The following is a 17,793-nucleotide window of genomic DNA, read 5'->3' as shown; positions in this document are numbered from 1 at the left end:
CAGTGTGAAGAGCTCGACAAGAGGAAACTGTTCTTTTCTCTCCAGCACCTCTGCAACGAGAGAGACTTCATCTGGAACTTCTTCACCAGTTCACGCTCTGTTCTCGACGGAGGCTGCCTGCCGCTAATCTGCTGAAACTCAGAAACCTGCGGGGGCGGAGAAGAGATTTCAGCCAAGACGTAAAGATGGCGTCATCGTACCAGAGATAGTTTGGCTTCATTTTCGTGGGAGGAAGTGAGAGTGGAGCTTCCTCCTGTGTTTGAAATTCTCAATAAATATCTTTAAACCTGTGTAATAACTGGGTTCTGTCCACCTGACCACATGGAACAAGCTGGACACAAACACGATGTGGTGGGTTGGGTTCTTACGTCTCCTCCGCTGTCCTTCAGGCCCACGATGTTCGGATGCTGAGACAGATGCACGACGGCGTCCAGCGGCAGCTCCAGTCCAGTGTTGGCCGGAACGCTGTAGAGCACCACCGGCACCGCACTGCTGTCCGCCACCTGCAGGGGGGGCATATTTAAACGTCCATGTTTAAATCACTTAAAATACAATAAACTTAACCACTCATGTTTGATTCCTTATCTAAAGTAATGGTTTTATGTACAGTCACTGGTTTTCAGCATAGACTGTAAATAAAGACTTCAGACAGACAGACCTGATCGCCCCCTGGTGGCTGGCTGCAGTAGAGGTTTTATATATATATAGATAGATAGGAAGTGGAGACACATTGTCCATTTTTATTTTCAGTCAATGGTCTTAAAACATACGTGGACGACATCTTGAACATTTCTTAACAGTTTGGTTTGTTCCCCACTTCCCCTCAGGAGCTGATTGAAGCAGATTCCGACTTGGACGAAGTGTCACAGTCACAACTGATTTGACTTTACCTTTGTAAAGTGCTGGATCAGAGCGCGGCTGTCCATCTTCCCCTTGTAGAAGCAGGGCGTCACCACGAGGACGACGTCCGCTCCGGCCGCCGCCATCTTCTCCGTGAGCTGCACGGTGGCTCTGGTGGCTGCACGGACGACGGAGGAGAAGCACAACGTGACGGAGGGTTCACACTTTCAGAACTTCTCTGGTTCCAGGAGTTAATTTCTCATTAATTTTCCAAACAAATCGTATGTGCACGTGATGTATGAATCACCTCACATACTGTGCAAGGCCTCCGTTTGTACTGTGTGTATCGTTCTCCTCTAACAAACTAAACACAACAACCTTGACTTCAGTTCTTATAGAGTTTGCTGGAAAAACTGAAGGATTCATGTTTTTATTTTCATATGTTCGTGCCTCTACAATCTGATTTTAGTCGTCTGAGTAAATCGATTTACAACTAACACAATAATATTTGACTTCACTTCATAGAATTCGATTTTTTCCCCCTCTAATATTTCTTGTTGGGTTCAAGTTAGTGTCAGGGATTATTGTAAAACATTATGAAATTCAATGTTAGCAAACACGGTTTGTTTAAAAGGAACTTTGACATTCGCAGGGAAACGAGTCGTACGAGACAAAAGGAAATAAAACCTGGTGATTAAAATCTTGTTTCAAGTCGACTGTTCACATGACGACTAATGATCATCACTGTTGTATATGAATATAAAAAGTATTTAACGTTGAACCCTGAGCTTACAGAAAGCCAAGTGCTGTTACACACACACACACACACACACATACACACACACACGGTTTCCTACATTCACAGCCTGATCCGGCCATCAGCAGTTTGTCCGCGGGCAGCGAGCGTCTGACCGTCCTCACCACCTCCACCCGCTCGTCCTCCGTCAGGTACGGATACTCTCCGTTGGAGCCCTGCACCACCAGACCTGCAACACAGACCACCGCTCAGTTCCTGTGAAGTTACCTTCCTCCCCTGCCGACAGTTTCCTAATAGACTCTGGACTTTTATTTGGATCTGCACCAAATTGCACACGCTCATAAATATCAGTCCTCTAAACATGTCTGACTCTTTTCATCAAGATCCGTGAATTGTTCTCTGAGAAATCCCTGGGTTCATCCCTTGATTCTGCACCAAAAAGGAAGCAAGTTCTTCTCAGACCACATCCTCCCACCAAGTTTCATGGAAATCCAGTGTGTTGTTTTGTGTTGTCTGGCTCACAAGCAGAGGACGGAGGTGAAAACACACAAATGACAGCAGTGTGTAGTATTCTAGTTGTATCCTGTGTCTCAATGTTCTCAAACAGTTTTAGTTTATTCAAATCACATTTTTTACCTGTATCTGTTCTGCTGTATTTCCCACATTGGCCCCATGAGGATCAATAAATGATTAGCTCATCTTATCTTTATGTTTCAGTTTCCACGGTTTCATATAAAATATAAAAACAACAGATGTGTTAGTTTGGGTAGAACTGACAGCTGTAATATTCATATCTGTGGGGGTGTATCAATAATTTAGCGGTGATATAGAATCACTGTAAGGAGCAGAATACTGCACGTGTTGTAAATCCATTGAATCCAAACCTGTGTGGTAACAGAATACTGAGCATACTGTACATACTTCAGCTGTAGTAGCGGTAGAAAACCACCAGGAGGAGACAAACCTCAGATGATTTTTGCGTTTTTTGCTGGGAGCTGAACTTTGACCTTCCTGCAGGTCCCTGAACAAACTGACTGGTCAATGAGCCAATGAGCTGCTGAGCTGAGCAGCTGGCCTGTGATTGGAGCTTCTCCTAAACGTCCCTCAGACCCCTGGAGCCTCCACGTTCGAACACCAGTGAAGTTAATCAGTAACCAGTTCAACTTATTCCCCTGAGGAACCTTCTGGATCATCTGGCTCTGATCTGACTCCACTGAAGCTTCCTTCGAGTCTCTGACCTTTAAACGGAATCCTGGCGTATTTCTGCAGGTTCCCCTCCAGCCCGCGGTGGTCCACGTCCTCCCCGGCGGTGAAGGGGGTGGCGATGGGCGGGTAGATGCCGCTGAGGTCCAGCCTGGCAGCGGCAGCGGCGGCGACGTGGCTCCGGGTTTGTCTCCACGCTCCTCCGCAGAGAAGAGGAACCGGGCGTCTCCACATCCGAGCGCACAGCATCGTGAGGCGGACACTGACCGGTGCTCGCTCCCTGTGTGTGTCTGTGTGTGCAGCGGGGGAGGGGAGGGGCGGGGGTTATCATTAACCTGCTTCTGTAAATATTGACCAGAGTTTGATTTGCACAGAAACTTTCAAACTGTCTCAACTCAGAGGGTTTTTATCAGCCACGTGTTTACGCTGCGTCGTGCGTAAAAGTCAAAATGCGCGTTGTTAGGTTAATTTATCCACATGTCAAAAACTTACACTCACCTGACAACTGTTTGAAACGACTGTCACACAAACACAGACACACACAGACACACACACCACCATGCAAAGTGTGTGTTTACCCAGCAGATCCACAGCTCCGCCCCCGGAACAGGCAGGGATCATCCACCACGTGCAGGTTTCAGAGTTTACGCAGACTTCTCATGTCTGAGGACGGTCACCAGGGGGCGCTGCTTGTTACTCAACCCTCATTCTGCTGACACCAGTTTAATCAACAGTCTGGTTTTATTAAAAATCTTTTGAGGACAGTTTCCTTATGAAAACATACGACAAACGATCATATATAAGCTGGAATGTTTCACCTGCTGTTTTCTCACATGAGCTAAACGAGGATATCCACTTGATTCATCCCCATCTCTTTAATACCCTTTAAATTATAGGCTGCTAATTAATAATATACAATAAACCATATTCTACTTTACAGCTTGATTATGACTTATGGATTTATAACTTATAACCTATGGACACATCACAGCTTAAAGGAAACTTACAAGAAGAATAAAAACTCAAGAGGACGATGATGAATAAAATGATTCTGTGTCTTAGTGGATGTTATAGCCTTTACTATACTGCCACCGTGTGGAGGAGCCTTTAACTGCAGTTACATTGCATCTGCAGTGCCTTTTAAATCTGTTTTAATTATTAAACATGAAGCACAAAGTACAAACTTTTGTTTGAATCCTCGACCTGCAGCCGGAGGAGTGGAGGCATATTCAGTCGCCTTGGCTAAAAGTGAATATGTCCGAAATAAGAGAACAAATACTGCTCGTAAAGAATCCTGCACATCGATGTTCAAATATCTCACAGTGTCACAGAATCATAGATTAGTACGTGAAAATACAACTTTTTAATAAACCACTGTTTGAAAGAGACTTTAAATAACTAGTGGATTTTAGTCATTGCCTGTTAAACCTGTTGGGTTAGGGTTAATGAGACGTCCTTGTTGGTTGAGTGTTGCTCTGTTGTGTGTTTCATGTGGTGTGTTGCGGGGTGAATGTGTATATGTGCACTTATTGTCCAGTGTTAGATTCCTGAACCAAGCTGTCTTGGTCCGGTGCCCAGAGGTCAGAAGGTCAATCCTGATCTCAGCCTCTGAAAGTCAGACATTTCTCACCTTAGAGCCGAACTGGGGGATAATAAAGGAACACGAGTCAGAGAGTGGAGTCAAATCCAAACAACTGAAACCTCACACTTTGATAAACTCCCTCTGCTTCCAGGAGACAGGATTTGGTGTGTGAGTGAGATGAGGATGGAGAGTGTCAGCAACATGGACAAGAGTCAAGGAGATAAGTTAATACTCTCTAACTCACTAACTAAGTATAACTATGCAGCCAAAGATAATCTGCACAACCTGGCAACCCACAGTGTCTCTTATTGACTTCATGAACAGTTTGAATCAAGACGATCAGAGACTCGGTGACGACACCTCAACTCTGGTTTTCAGGTTTAAAAGCCAGTTTTTCTTTTTCCATCTTTTATGTGTTTTATCTTTTTAAGTGTTTTTAGGGAAGGTGCAATATTCAACTCACTTTTATTCTGCATTATCATTCTGGGGTCTTATGTCCTTGTGTAGTGTTTCTGTTGTGTGTTGCACTGTGTTGTTCTGCAGCTGCTGTAGCACTTTGGCCCAGGAACAAATCCCCCATGGAGACAATGAAGTAGATTTGATTGATTTGATTTGTAGAAGCTATCATTTACCTCCGGATCATTACAGCTGCGGATTTCAAAATAATACTATGAAGCTTTAATGGCTGTCATCTTTATTTAACGTCTTTTTATATGATCATAATTAGACCGTTTAATTCAGTGTTCGTGGCTCCAGACTGGTTTTAGAGTGATGGTGCAGATAATGATCCGGATGATGATCTGCTGCTGCATCGTGAGCTCCGGGTTATTATTAGACAGTTACGTCAGTGGAGGGCGCGTTTCTGTCTCCGCCGAACATCACAATCCCTCCTTCTCCCACATGGAGCGGAACCGCGCAGCGACACGTGACCCGGGAGCCCCGGGCTGACGGAGCGTCTCACACCGCATCATGGCTGCGGAGGATGCGGCCGCGCGGTACCGAGCCGGAGCCCCGCGGCTCCCGGCGGCCCGGCTGCTGCTGCTCGGCCTGGCCGCCTCGCTGCTCCCGGCCCCGGCGCTCGGGCTCCTCGGGTTCCGGCCGGAGGAGACCGGCGCGGAGCTGTCCGTGGAGGACGGGGTGCTGAAAGCCACCGAGGGCACGCGCTTCATGCTGCGGGTTTACTACTCCACCTCCCCGCAGAGGCTCAACCGCACCGCGGCGACCCGCACCAACAACGCCGCGCCGTGGATCGCCTTCATCGAGGAGCCGAGTCCCGGGCGAGAGGGACAAGTTCACCCGAAGCGGAACATGTGCATGGACAAGACCGCCAGGACGTCCGACATCGAGGTTCTGGGCTCCTTCAAGTCCGCTTCAAGCCAGAACTCGGTGCTGGTGGAGCTGCTGGCCAAAGACCTGCGCAAGGGGGAGAAGATGAAGTTCTACTCGATGTGCGCCTTCGACGGGTCCAAATGGGAACACTACCGGACGCGGGACTTCTGGGTGGCCGTGGTGGAGCGCTCCGCAGCCCCGGAGCTGTGGCTCCAGGTGCTGGTGTCAGTCCTGCTGCTCGGGCTGTCCGCCTTGTTCAGTGGGTTGAACCTGAGCCTGTTGGCGCTGGACCCGGTGGAGCTGCAGGTTCTGCAGAACAGCGGCACCGACAAGGAGCAGAATTACGCGCGGAAGATCGAGTCTGTGCGTCGGCACGGGAACTACGTGCTCTGCACTTTACTGCTGGGGAACGCGATCATCAACGCCTCGCTCGCCGTGTGGATGTGTCAGATCCTGGGCATGACCTGGCTCTCCACGGTCATCTGCGCCTTCGGCATCTTCTTCATCGGGGAGATCCTCCCACACTCGGTGGCGTCGCGCCACGGCCTCGCCATCGCCTCCAAAACCATCTGGGTGACGCGGCTGCTGATGGTGCTCTCCTTCCCCATCTCCTACCCCATCAGCAAACTGCTGGACCTCATCCTCAACCAGGAGATCTCCAACTTCTACACCAGAGAGAAACTCCTGGAGATGCTGCGCGTCTCGGACCCGTACCACGACCTGGTCAAGGAGGAGCTCAACATCATCCAGGGCGCGCTGGAGCTGCGCACCAAGACCGTGGAGGACGTCCTGACGCCGCTGACCGACTGCTTCATGCTGACCTCGGACGCGGTGCTGGACTTCAACACCATGTCGGAGATCATGCAGAGCGGCTACACCAGGATCCCGGTGTTCGAGAACGAGCGCTCCAACATCCTGGACATCCTGTTCGTCAAGGACCTGGCGTTCGTGGACCCGGACGACTGCACCCCGCTGAAGACCATCACCCAGTTCTACAAACTCCCGCTGCACTGCGTCTTCAACGACACCAAACTGGACGCCATGCTGGAGGAGTTCAAGAAAGGTGAGTGAGGGAGTGAGGGAGGGAGTGTGTGTCCGTGTGTCTGTGGCATTGTGTTGTTCCTGGAGAGCACATCCGCAGCTGCTGATTCTGGGTCAGATGAAGTATCTCAAGTTTAAAACCAAACACAACTGTCCCTGCTCTCTCCCCTCTCTCACCCTTCTGCTCCCACCGGTCGAGGCAGGTGCTGGAGGTGAGAAGGGAGTTTCTTCTCCATGCTGCTCGTTGTGGGAGCTGTTGGGTTTGTCCAGAACTTTGTGTGGTCTGGACCTCACTATGCAAAGTGCCTTGAGATTTGGCTTCATACAAAAACATGTAATTCATGTCTCTTGTGGAATTTGACATAGTCGACATGGAGGAATGGATGAAAAAGTAAATTTCTACATATAAACGATGAGTATTCAATTGAGTATAAAATCGTCAGTGCAGATAAACCAGGTAGGATGGACACAAAGTGTTCTAACTTCCCTCTGCACCACAGACTGTTTATAAAAAGCTCTGCACACAAACTACAAGAAGTGACAGAATATTGTAGAAGAGTTTGGGGACGACTCACGAATGACGAGGTATCAACACAACATTACAAACACACAACGGACACTGAACTCGTAATATATCGAATATGTTTTTAAAAAATGCGTTTTTGTAAATCAGAGACTTTTGATCTTGTGTGAACTTTTTAGTTTTCCTATTATCATTTGCATGGTCCTACCTGAATCCTCAATATTCACATTGATACTGTGGCCGAGATTCAGTTAAATTACATTAAGACGTTAAAACACGTGTAAATAGAGAAACCACGAGGAGATTAAGAAAACAACTTCATCAACGTGACGACACGAACACATGGAAATACAGAGAAGTGCTGCAAATTATGAAAACGACACCAGCGATGAACCTGCTGTAGTTCGACGCTTTGTGAAGTTTCATCACCGCTGACGAGCAGCAGACTAATAACTTCACAAAGTACCTCTCACACACTGTTCAGCCCTTCATGATGAACCTGTGGCTGCAGCCTGCTCCCTCTGCATCAGTCAGCTGGCGGCCATGCTGTATGGAAGATGCTGTAAATGGGTGGGGTGCTCACCGGCCAATCACAGCCCTCCTAGCTCCTCACATCCTCCCTGCACAGTCAGCTGTTTTTTTTCACTGCTGCAGGTTTGTGGTGAGAAGAGGAGGAGGAGGAGGAGGAGGAGGAGGAGGAGGAAGAGGCCGAGGTAAACAGACAGGGACACTTCGACTGAGGCCGTTTATTCTGAGGGTGAAAATCTTACTATCGATGCTTTGATGACAGAATCAAACGTCTTCCTGAAGCTTTTTAATTGAAAGCACCAACATGTCATAATCACCTGGAGCTTCCAGAATCCAGGATGCTCGTCTATTCCTGCTGACTATAAAGAGGCTGTGTGTGTGTGTGTGTGTGTGTGTGTGTGTGCGTGTGTGTGTGCATGAAGCTAAATGTCATATTATCGGACATCCTGAGCCACAGAGATCCTGATGATGATCTACACTCACCTCAGTGTTGCTTTTCTTTCTGTTTCTGTTTCTCTCTCTGCAAAAAAAACAAAGCTAAACTGTGTCAAGGCTCTGCAGCAGAAAAACACACAAGGTACAAACAGCTGTAACAACATGTGAGTATCGGCAGGAACTCAGCGGCTCCCTCCTCCGATCGCGTTCATTCTGGCTACAAATGTTTGTATCCGGAGTGGAGCTGCGTCGTCCATCTTTATTTACAGTCTGTGTTTCTGCCTTCAAACATTTTTAAGATTTAAAAAGATAAATATTTGTAATTATATGTATTATTCTGTAATGGTTGAGATGTGGCCACACCCAACATGGGAATGAAAGCTCCACCAGGAAACTGTTTGGCAACAGGAGCTGCTGCTGCAGACTAAACGCTCCGCTCTCTCCAATAAAACCTCACATGGAATAAATCCACAGAGCGTTTGACAGGAAACAACCAGCTCCTCCTCTGCAGCTGCTTCACTGCAGCATCCTCAGCATCCACCTCCAGTCTCCGGGGGCAGATATCTGCCACCACCGCTCCCCCGATCTGTTTCTCTCTGTGCTCACAGTCGAGCTGCTGGGAATAAGGAGCTGTAAATAAAGTTTCCTGTGTGAGACTGAACCACCGAGGAGGAAACATGTGAAGAGCGTAATTATAAACTGTGGGTTAAACCTCTGAACATTCCTTACTGAAAGTCATATGAAAATCAGGGGTGAGACGTCAGACCTTCTCTCCGGGATGTTACTGAGCTTCAAAAGGGATAAAAAGGGTGAATCCTGATGTGAAGTCACTTCAGTTGATCAATTCCTCCATGAACAGGAATTGATTTATGTCCGTTCACTGCAAAACACACACATGCTCCCTCTCACGTCCTTGTCAGTGGACAGTCCCCCGGGAGGCAGAGTATCAAATATTCATTGCCGTTCTCCCACAGATTGTCTCCTCGCCATCTGCTCCCTGTGTTCAAGTTGCTTTCTACACATCTCAGCTGATCAGCTCTTATCCTGCAAACACAGTGAATTTAGTATCTGGACATTTAAAGTAAGCTGGGGGGCATATTCCTGGTCTGTACCAACCATAGTAGCCTAATGACGCATTCAAATAAACCCCTGAGTCGGAAGTTGCAGCTGGAACACCCCCTCAAGTCGGAAGTTCGACTGTGAAGTTTGGAGGAACCTCACCACCCCCGACTTTGAAATCCAACATGGTCGCTCTGTGTATCAACAGCAGCGACACCTGTAGTTTTTACTATTTATTCGCACTTCTGTCATTAAATGGGTCATACACGCAGTACTGTCCCATTACTGTCTGTGGACGTGTTACTACGGTGTTAGCATTTAGGAAATTCCACGTAACGCATTGTTCCTGTTGTGAGTTCGGCTGCGGCGTCATTCTGAGCTCCGAGGTTTCATGGAACGTGGCATAAAAACCTTTCATTTTCCTGCAGGGAAGGAGGCGCAGTTCAGGAATTAGCTTCATATGTCACAGATACACTCTCACTATTATCACATATTCCTTTTCACAACGTTGACGCTATAGTTGTCATGAAAATGGAAACATAATTCATCTAAACGGCCTCATGACCTCAAAGGGAAGTTTGTAAATGATGGTGGAGCTCGGGTTCAGAAATTAGCTTCAACAGTAAAACAATAAAAGGGTGGAGCATGGTGACATAACAAATATATATATATATATACTTTATGTTTAAATTTAATGTATACATGTACAGAGACATGATCATATACTGTATAACTTTAAAAACTAGCTTCTCCCACATGTGTACATATGCATGAGAACTAACACACAAGATAAACGAGGATAAACGTAATGTTGCAGGAGATAAAACTGGAGTCACAGGTTTGAATATTAAATACAGTTCATGCAAACGTTCTTAAATCTGAGTGTGAAACAGAGGAAACTGATGGAGGGAGAGAACATTAGTATCTGTATGTAAGACTGACCCACTTAGCTGAAAGCATCTCTGCTGCCTGCCAGAATCGTGTGTGTGTGTGTGTGTGGTGTGTGTGTGTGTGTGTGTGTGTGTGTGTGTGTGTGTGTGTGTGTGTGTGTGTGTGTGTGTGTTGGTATTTGGCAGGCAGAGAGTGAAAGCCTCAGTGAGGAAGTTGACGTGGAGCCAGACTGGAGGAGTGAAGACTACAAAACAAGGATTTCCTCTGTTTTCTCTGTGAGCGTGTGAAGCACAAGCCTCAGTCCATCCATGACACTAAAATGTTTTTCATAAAAAGTCAAGACAAATGTGCAGGTCGGTGAAAACGACATAAAAACTTGATCCTCGCTTTAAAACTTATTAAGCCCGTGAAGCCTAATAAGTTTAAGGCCAATGAAATTAACTGGAAGGTCGATGCACAAACTTTTTAGATTTAAATGCATTTTTGTTACACATCACATCTGCCTGGTTTAACATTATATTGACAAATAATTAATATCTAATGTTTGGAAAACTGAAGATGAAAATTCGAAGTGATTTTCTAAATGCTCAATATGGGTTTCAGGGTTTTTAGGGTAATTGATGTTTTACCTCTGTTTCGCTCTAAAGAATTAAAGAAAATATTCATATTCTGGCTTTAAACTGATTCTGATTGTTGACCTTTGACCTTTGACATCCAGGAAAGTCCCACCTGGCCATCGTGCAGCGAGTGAACAACGAGGGAGAAGGAGACCCCTTCTACGAGGTGATGGGCATCGTCACCCTGGAGGACGTCATCGAGGAAATCATCAAGTCAGAGATCCTGGACGAGACCGACCTCTACAGTAAGTACACACACACACACACACACACACACACACACACACACACACACACTTCCACACATACAGTAGCTTTGTCAGAGTGTTTGGGATGTTCTCACTGTGTGTGTGTGTGTGTGTGTGTGTGTGTGTGTGTGTGTGTGTGTGTGTGTGTGTGTGTGTGTGTGTGTGTGTGTGCCGTCCCGTCAGCTGACAATCGTACAAAGCGCCGTGTTTCTCACCACGAGCGGAAGCAGCAGGACTTCTCCATCTTCAAACTGTCAGAGAACGAGATGAAGGTGAAGATTTCCCCTCAGCTGCTCCTGGCGACGCATCGTTTCCTCTCAACAGGTGACGACCGCTTTCAAAACACGTCATCGGCTGAGCGATGTTGATATGAACGTCAGCACAGAATATCCCTCTCTCTCTCTCTCTCTCTCTCTCTCTCTCTCTCCTCCTCCTCCCTCCATCAGAGGTGGAGCCCTTCAAACCGTCTCACATCTCCGAGAAGATCCTGTTGAGGCTGATCAAACATCCCAGCGTGGTTCAGGAGGTGAAGTTCGACGAGAAGAACAAGCGGGCGCAGCAGCACTTCCTGTTCCAGCGCAACAAGCCGGCGGACTACTTCATCCTGGTGCTGCAGGTACCAGCAGCAATAAGACAAGGTCACGACGTCGGCACAGAACAAGCTGCAGAACAAAAACGGGTCAGCTGTTCCTCTGCTTGGTTCCTCCTCAGGGTCGAGTGGAGGTGGAGTTCGGCAAGGAGGCGCTCAAGTTTGAGAACGGAGCCTTCTCTTACTTTGGGGTTCCAGCCATCATGCCAGCAGGTACAGATGTTCACTTACACAGATATGATGTTGCCACAGCTCAACCACTCCGGCCTCCACGTGGTGATTTCCGTTGACGGTGTTGGGGGGGGTGTATTTAAAGGCTCTGCTTCCCCCGCAGTGCACAGATCCCCCTCTCGCAGCAGTGGGCTGGACCGCTCTGAGTCCATGCTGTACGGGGGAAGCATGGGGCAGCTGAACGGAGGGGGGAACGTCTACCTGCCGGACTACTCGGTCCGGCAGCTCACACACCTCCAGATCCTCAAGGTAACAGCTCGGGGTCACGTGACCTCAGCCGGGGGAACAACGGGTTTCAGAGTTCTGACCTTTAAAACAATATCACTCCGTATTCGTGGAGACGACGTTCACCGTAACAAAGACAGAAAATACTGACGTCAACACAAATATATCTGAATATAACCAATCACAGTGTTTATTGAGAAATAACAAGGTAATAATATTGACTTTGTTTAATTCCACAGTAAGAACAAAGTATTAAAACCTGTTCTGCTTCTCTGTATCCAGTATTTGCAGAAGTACCTCGAGGCCTCACTCCATTGTCTTGTTTTATTTCTCTGTTGCTAAATTGAAGGAACCTGTTTTTTACGAGTTGTTGATTCGTACGATGAATTTGCGTCAGGTCACCCGGAGCCACTATCAGAACGCCCTAACCGCCACCAGGATGGACAGCTCTCCTCAGACCCCGGACGCCGACGCTCGTCCCACAGAAGGCAACACCCCGACGCCAGAGCCTCCGACGCCGACGGCGCACGGCGCCACTCTGATGCCCCCGGGGCCCCCGACCGCCACCCTCATGCCTCCGCCCCGGGAGCACTGCCGGCCCAGCTCGGCCAGAACCCACGGGCCGCACTCCAGCGTCCTGCAGAGCACGTCGCTGCTGAACGAGAAGAACCGCATCGTCCGTAAGTAGCCTTCGCTCCAGGGAGAGGTCGCGGCGGTGAATCCATTAAACTGTGGCCCCAAAACAAGGGGTCGCGGCCCCCAGGGGGCAGTGTCATGACAGGGTTGTGACAGATCTGCGTTTGTGTGTCATGAATACAAAAGCCTCACGTGTGTGTGTTTGCTGCAGGGAGTAAATCTGACGGCCAGAAGAGTCCGAGTGACTCGGTGTTCCTCAGGATGGACGAGATCCCGTACATCCGAGAGGACCGAGCGGAGACCGACACACACACAGGTACCGAACGGAGTCTGTTCACAAAAATACTCACAATTCATAAACTGTTCACTCTGCTTCATCGTTTTGAACGGACATTTTTACGACTGTTAATGAAGATGGACGACATGACAGCCCCCTGGTGGCCGGCTGTAGATACGGGTCATAAACCTACCTCCTCCATGTTAGCAGATTAGACGTGGACCAAAGTAGACCTTAGATAAATGTTTTTAAAAGATGGTTTCTGTCATTTTAGGTCGTTCGTTTCACACTGAAGTTTCTCTCTCTCTCTCTCTCTCTCTCTCTCTCTCTCTCTCTCTCACTCTCTCTCTCTCTCTCTGTCTCTCTCTGTCTCTCTCTCTCTCTCTCTCTCTCTCTCTCTCTCTCTCTCTCTCTCTCTCTCAGACATGGCCCCCGTTCCCATAGAAACGGACACATCTCCTTTCATCAGCAGCCTGTCGCTGAGCGGCTCAGAGGAAACACTGGGCAAGAAACTCCTGCTCAAACTCAGTCAGTCTCACACTCACACTCACACACACACACACACACACACACACACACACACACACACACACACACACACACACACACACACACACACACACACGAACGCACTTCTCTCTGACATAATGCATTCCCTAACCACTTACCCTAACCCTTAAATCAAGTCTTAACCCTCAATCAAGCCTTTGAATTTGTGAGGATCAGCCAAAATGTCCTCACAATGATGGTATTGAACCAAAATTGGCCTCATAACTGTAGAAAGACGTGCGCACAAACACACACACACACACACAAACACGCTACTTATTCAACAGCATCTTCTATACTCTCTCTCTCTCTCTTTCTCATTGGCTTTGATTCATATGCAAACTCAGTCTTTCTCTCTCTCACACTCTCAAACACACACACACACACTCTCTCTCACACTCTAAACACACACACACACACTCTCTCTCACACACTGTCAACACACACACACACACACACACCACTTATTCAACAGCATCTTCAATACTCTCTCTCTATTTCTCATTGACTTTGATTCATATGCAAACTCAGTCTTTCTCTGTACACACGCAGACACACACACACACACACACACACACACACACACACTTTGTATTCCCGTGTTGCTTCTCAAACACGGCGCCTGTCACTTGCTGTTTGATCGATGCCCGATACAAACAGTGGTATTTGTACCTGAGGGTAAATACAATCACACTTTGCTGCCTGAGCCTCGAACGACAATTTCCCTTTTTCACGAGTGCAAAAATGTTTTTCTTCTCCTCAGGCCACAGGAAGAGGAAAAAATCTCCCGAAGGAGAGAAAACCCCGGAGGACATTTGAGAGCAGACCGAGCAGAGCGAGCACGAGACAGACGTGAACTCTCCATCATCTGATGGTTCTTTAAGTTGTTTGTAAAGACGATGAAGACTATCAGAGTTTTATCTGAGAACACCCCCCCCTCCATCACCTGGACTCTAATAAACAGGTGCAGCTTCTGCAATGTGCATTGAACGGGAGCCTCTCCGCCTGCAGGCCGCTGATGCTCGTGTGTACAGAACTGACGGCGAATGTGAACGATTTGTAGAAACAAGTTGAATTTTTATACATCATACACCCTCCTCACATGTGACCACTTCTCCAGTGGAGCTGAGAGAAACGAACAGGAAACAGATGGACGACACCAAAGACGTTGTGGTTTTTGTACATACTGCTCCACAATCAGGGGAAATCCGGAGAAACCTCAACGAGTGAAATACCTGCTTTGTGTTGGTGCTTTTTTTATTTCTGATTCGATTCAAATACAATTGTATAAACAGTCATTTCTTCCCTCCTTCTTATTTGTTGACAAAGTAAATCCAGACTCAGCTGTGTCGACGAACGCTCCAATGGGTGGATCCCTCTGGAGCCGACCAATCAGGATTCACTGCACTTTGGTGACGACACGTTTTTTAAAAGAGAGAATCTGATGTTTCATCTCAACAGAACAGCGAATCGTACCCACGTTTAAAAAACCAGGGGGCATCTGGTGCAGCTCTGTTGCTAGGTGACAGCGATAAGGGCGGGACCGTGTCCTTTGAGGGCCGCGACCCCTGGGTTGTGACGCAGCTTCTGAGTCTGTGAGTGTCCAGATGGCGAAGACAACTAGTGACTGATTGTCCACCTTGTTATTGGATCTGATTGGATTTGTATATTTGTTTTTTAAGTATTATCTTTCTTTCTTATTTTGTTTCTTTTGCCATAACACACACACACTCTCCTCCTCGTTTCTTTATTCTGATCTCTTTAAGATTATTTCAAGTACATTTTATACTTTTGTTTTCTTTCAAACCTAAAGACAATATCCGACTGGAGCTCAGACTTTATGGTTTTCATCTCATCGAACCTTTTTAATGAATCATCACCGGAGCTGAGCCTCTTTTTTTATTAGATCCATTCAATCATACACGAGTGTTGGTCTTTTCTTTGTTGGAGCAAACAGTTTGTGGCCGAAGGGACTGTCCAGGCTCAGATGTCTTAAAGGAGCAAGACGTTATTGGGTTTATTCAACATATTCACACGGCAGCCATTTAAACACAGTCTTAAATAAATGTGTCCAAAATGTGCATTGATTTCTCAGAGTTAAAATCTGTTCCCGCCCAACAGAATGAGTCCCCATGTGGGGCTGCAGGGGGCGCTGTGGTTCAGTGACAGTTGCATTGTGACGCTTTAAAGTTCGGACACTGAAGCCTGATGCGTGTCCAAAACCCTAATAATCCTCTGGACAAGGTGTTTTCTGTGCTGCCCCCTGGTGGCGCGGAATTTGAGTGCACACTAAGCCTTGACTGTAGCATCACACAAGGGCAACAGAACCTCTGCAGAAGTTGCTGTATTAAAATTTCACCAAACTTTTATTTGTGACCGTCACCGACTTTAAGTGGATAAGAGCAATACTGGAAACTCGTGATGTGAATGTTGCTCCAGATGAATATTGACAGAATCCAAATGAAATGAAACACACTCACCTGACAGATGGATCCTGCACTGAGCTCCACACACTGATTGGTATTCAACTCAAACTTTACGTTGTAACAATTTGTAGAATATTGTAGAATATTAAGATGAAATGAGTTGCACTGGATGTATATTTTTCAAGAAGAGGAAAAACATGTTTATATCCTGCTGCTCGTCATATTATTTATATTATTCCTACTTGTAAATTAAAAGTTATGGAGCCTTAACATTGAAACGGTTGTGTTGTGTTACTTGTTCCTGTCTTGTGGTCTTTTAGTTTCAGACGCTTTCTCTCAGAACCGTGCTTATGCTGAAACTGTGCCCTTGCACTCAGATGCAGCAGGCGTTCTATTAGTTGGGGAATTCTGACAGAAACAGTGAGAACGTGAGGAGAAGGGCTGAAGCTGGAGTGCAGCAAATCTGTCCAAGCAACAAAATGCGTGAGTGCACAGTTTGAGCACAAGCAGAGCACGTCTGACCAGGGGTCATCCGAGTGTGAGCACCGGGTTTAGAGCGAAAGCTTTTACAAAATCCGAGAAACATCAGCAGACGCTCACTGCAGGTCGACTGCAGCCTGAAAGAGCGGAAATGATTTTTGGTTTTCTGGAGGTTTTACACTTGAGTTCATGCAGGTTCACGTTTGATCTTGTGAATCTTAAAAGGTGTGACTCACTAATAATTGATCGTGCTGGATAAACATACATGTTTATATGTAACTCGTGTGGAATCTCCTGTGTGTCTGCAGCCCTTCTTCCCTGAACGTGCACGGCTCGGTGTCTCTGAGTGCTCTCTGCATGGGGCTGAGGGGGATGGGCGTGGCTCCGTTTGCAGGATCAGATTTGTGCCATTGCAGCAGCAGGAGGAGGAGGAGGAGGAGGAGGAGGGGGGACAGGGAGGGACGAGAGAGGAAGAGAATGCAGAGGTCGAAGTTTCAGGCTCTGATCCGTGTTTGGTTATTGTTGCTTTAATTTAAACAGAAATATAATAATTTGCCTGAAGCAGGTTTCACAGGTTTGAGCCTGTTTCTGTTTCCTGAGAATTCAAGTGTTTAAAATACGACGCGTGATGGAATTCAAACAGACGTGAAGCATCTGAGGTTTCGACTTTCACGAACCCTAATCAATGCATCGCAGGCCAGAGGGGGATGAACCAGAGGAGGGTGCTCTCTAACGCTGCTCATTGGTTAATGTAACAGGCGGGGAGGTGGGAGGGGAAGTGCCCCCGCCCCCAGAGGAATATATCAAAACCTGCTGAGTCACTTTGCTGCATTGGAGCAATGCACACAGCCAATCAGCATCTTCCTTTCGAGGTCAACACTGGAACAGAACAGGTTCTGCTGCAGGATGCCGTTAGGTCGGACTTTCTTTCTGTAGCAGGACGTTTTCCTGAAGATCCTGAGATCTGTTTTTTTTATTTGCAGTATTTCTCCTATGTCTCGTCAACAAACCCTATGCAAATATCCTAAAAAGTGAATGGCACTCTGAAGTAACTGAGTATATTTACTTGTGCACTACTGAAGAAGTAAATTAGCTATTTAAAAAAAAAAATTTACATTTATCTGACAAGTTTGAAGTATCTTTACTTTGAAAAACAAGATTTTGTTGACGATAGCCACAAAACAATAATGATCTGATCTGAAAGTGACCGTTTGTATGTTGTATTCTACCTGTTGGTTTTAGTCTTCGTCTTCCCAACAGTTCCACCAGTGAGAGCAACATAACAAAACGCTCGTGTATGAGATTCATCAGCTTTCAAATCGGACCA

At 46.9% G+C, this 17,793-nt stretch overlaps 2 protein-coding genes across 4 annotated transcripts in view; one reads left to right on the top strand and one right to left on the bottom strand.

The window, feature by feature from the left end:
* Positions 1-3,450, bottom strand: part of hoga1 (4-hydroxy-2-oxoglutarate aldolase 1) — a 10,630-nt gene extending 7,180 nt beyond the window's left edge. For 2 of the 3 annotated variants that reach the window (XM_035143364.2, XM_035143373.2), the window contains exons 1-5: positions 3,379-3,450; positions 2,836-3,090; positions 1,698-1,826; positions 891-1,018; positions 369-503 (exon numbers count right to left, since the gene is read on the bottom strand). In XM_035143364.2, coding sequence (XP_034999255.1) covers positions 369-503; positions 891-1,018; positions 1,698-1,826; positions 2,836-3,090; positions 3,379-3,421 — 690 coding nt within the window. In that variant the 5' untranslated portion in view covers positions 3,422-3,450. Of the gene's footprint in view, positions 1-368; positions 504-890; positions 1,019-1,697; positions 1,827-2,835; positions 3,091-3,298 lie in introns of all 3 variants that reach the window. The other variant, XM_035143380.2, reaches the window with a different exon arrangement.
* A 1,334-nt stretch (positions 3,451-4,784) lies between these two features.
* Positions 4,785-16,264, top strand: LOC118098379 (metal transporter CNNM1-like). Its single transcript, XM_035142132.2, has 10 exons — positions 4,785-6,774; positions 10,907-11,050; positions 11,237-11,377; positions 11,500-11,669; positions 11,765-11,855; positions 11,977-12,122; positions 12,496-12,778; positions 12,946-13,050; positions 13,435-13,539; positions 14,324-16,264. The coding sequence occupies exons 1-10, from the start codon at positions 5,352-5,354 to the stop codon at positions 14,377-14,379; spliced, it is 2,664 nt and encodes an 887-aa protein (XP_034998023.2). The 5' UTR covers positions 4,785-5,351; the 3' UTR covers positions 14,380-16,264.
* The last annotated feature ends 1,529 nt before the right edge of the window (positions 16,265-17,793 follow it).

The sequence above is a fragment of the Hippoglossus stenolepis genome, chromosome 2 (assembly GCF_022539355.2).
Source record: "Hippoglossus stenolepis isolate QCI-W04-F060 chromosome 2, HSTE1.2, whole genome shotgun sequence".
Classification (NCBI taxonomy): domain Eukaryota; kingdom Metazoa; phylum Chordata; class Actinopteri; order Pleuronectiformes; family Pleuronectidae; genus Hippoglossus; species Hippoglossus stenolepis.
This window is presented reverse-complemented; position numbering and strand designations above follow the sequence as displayed.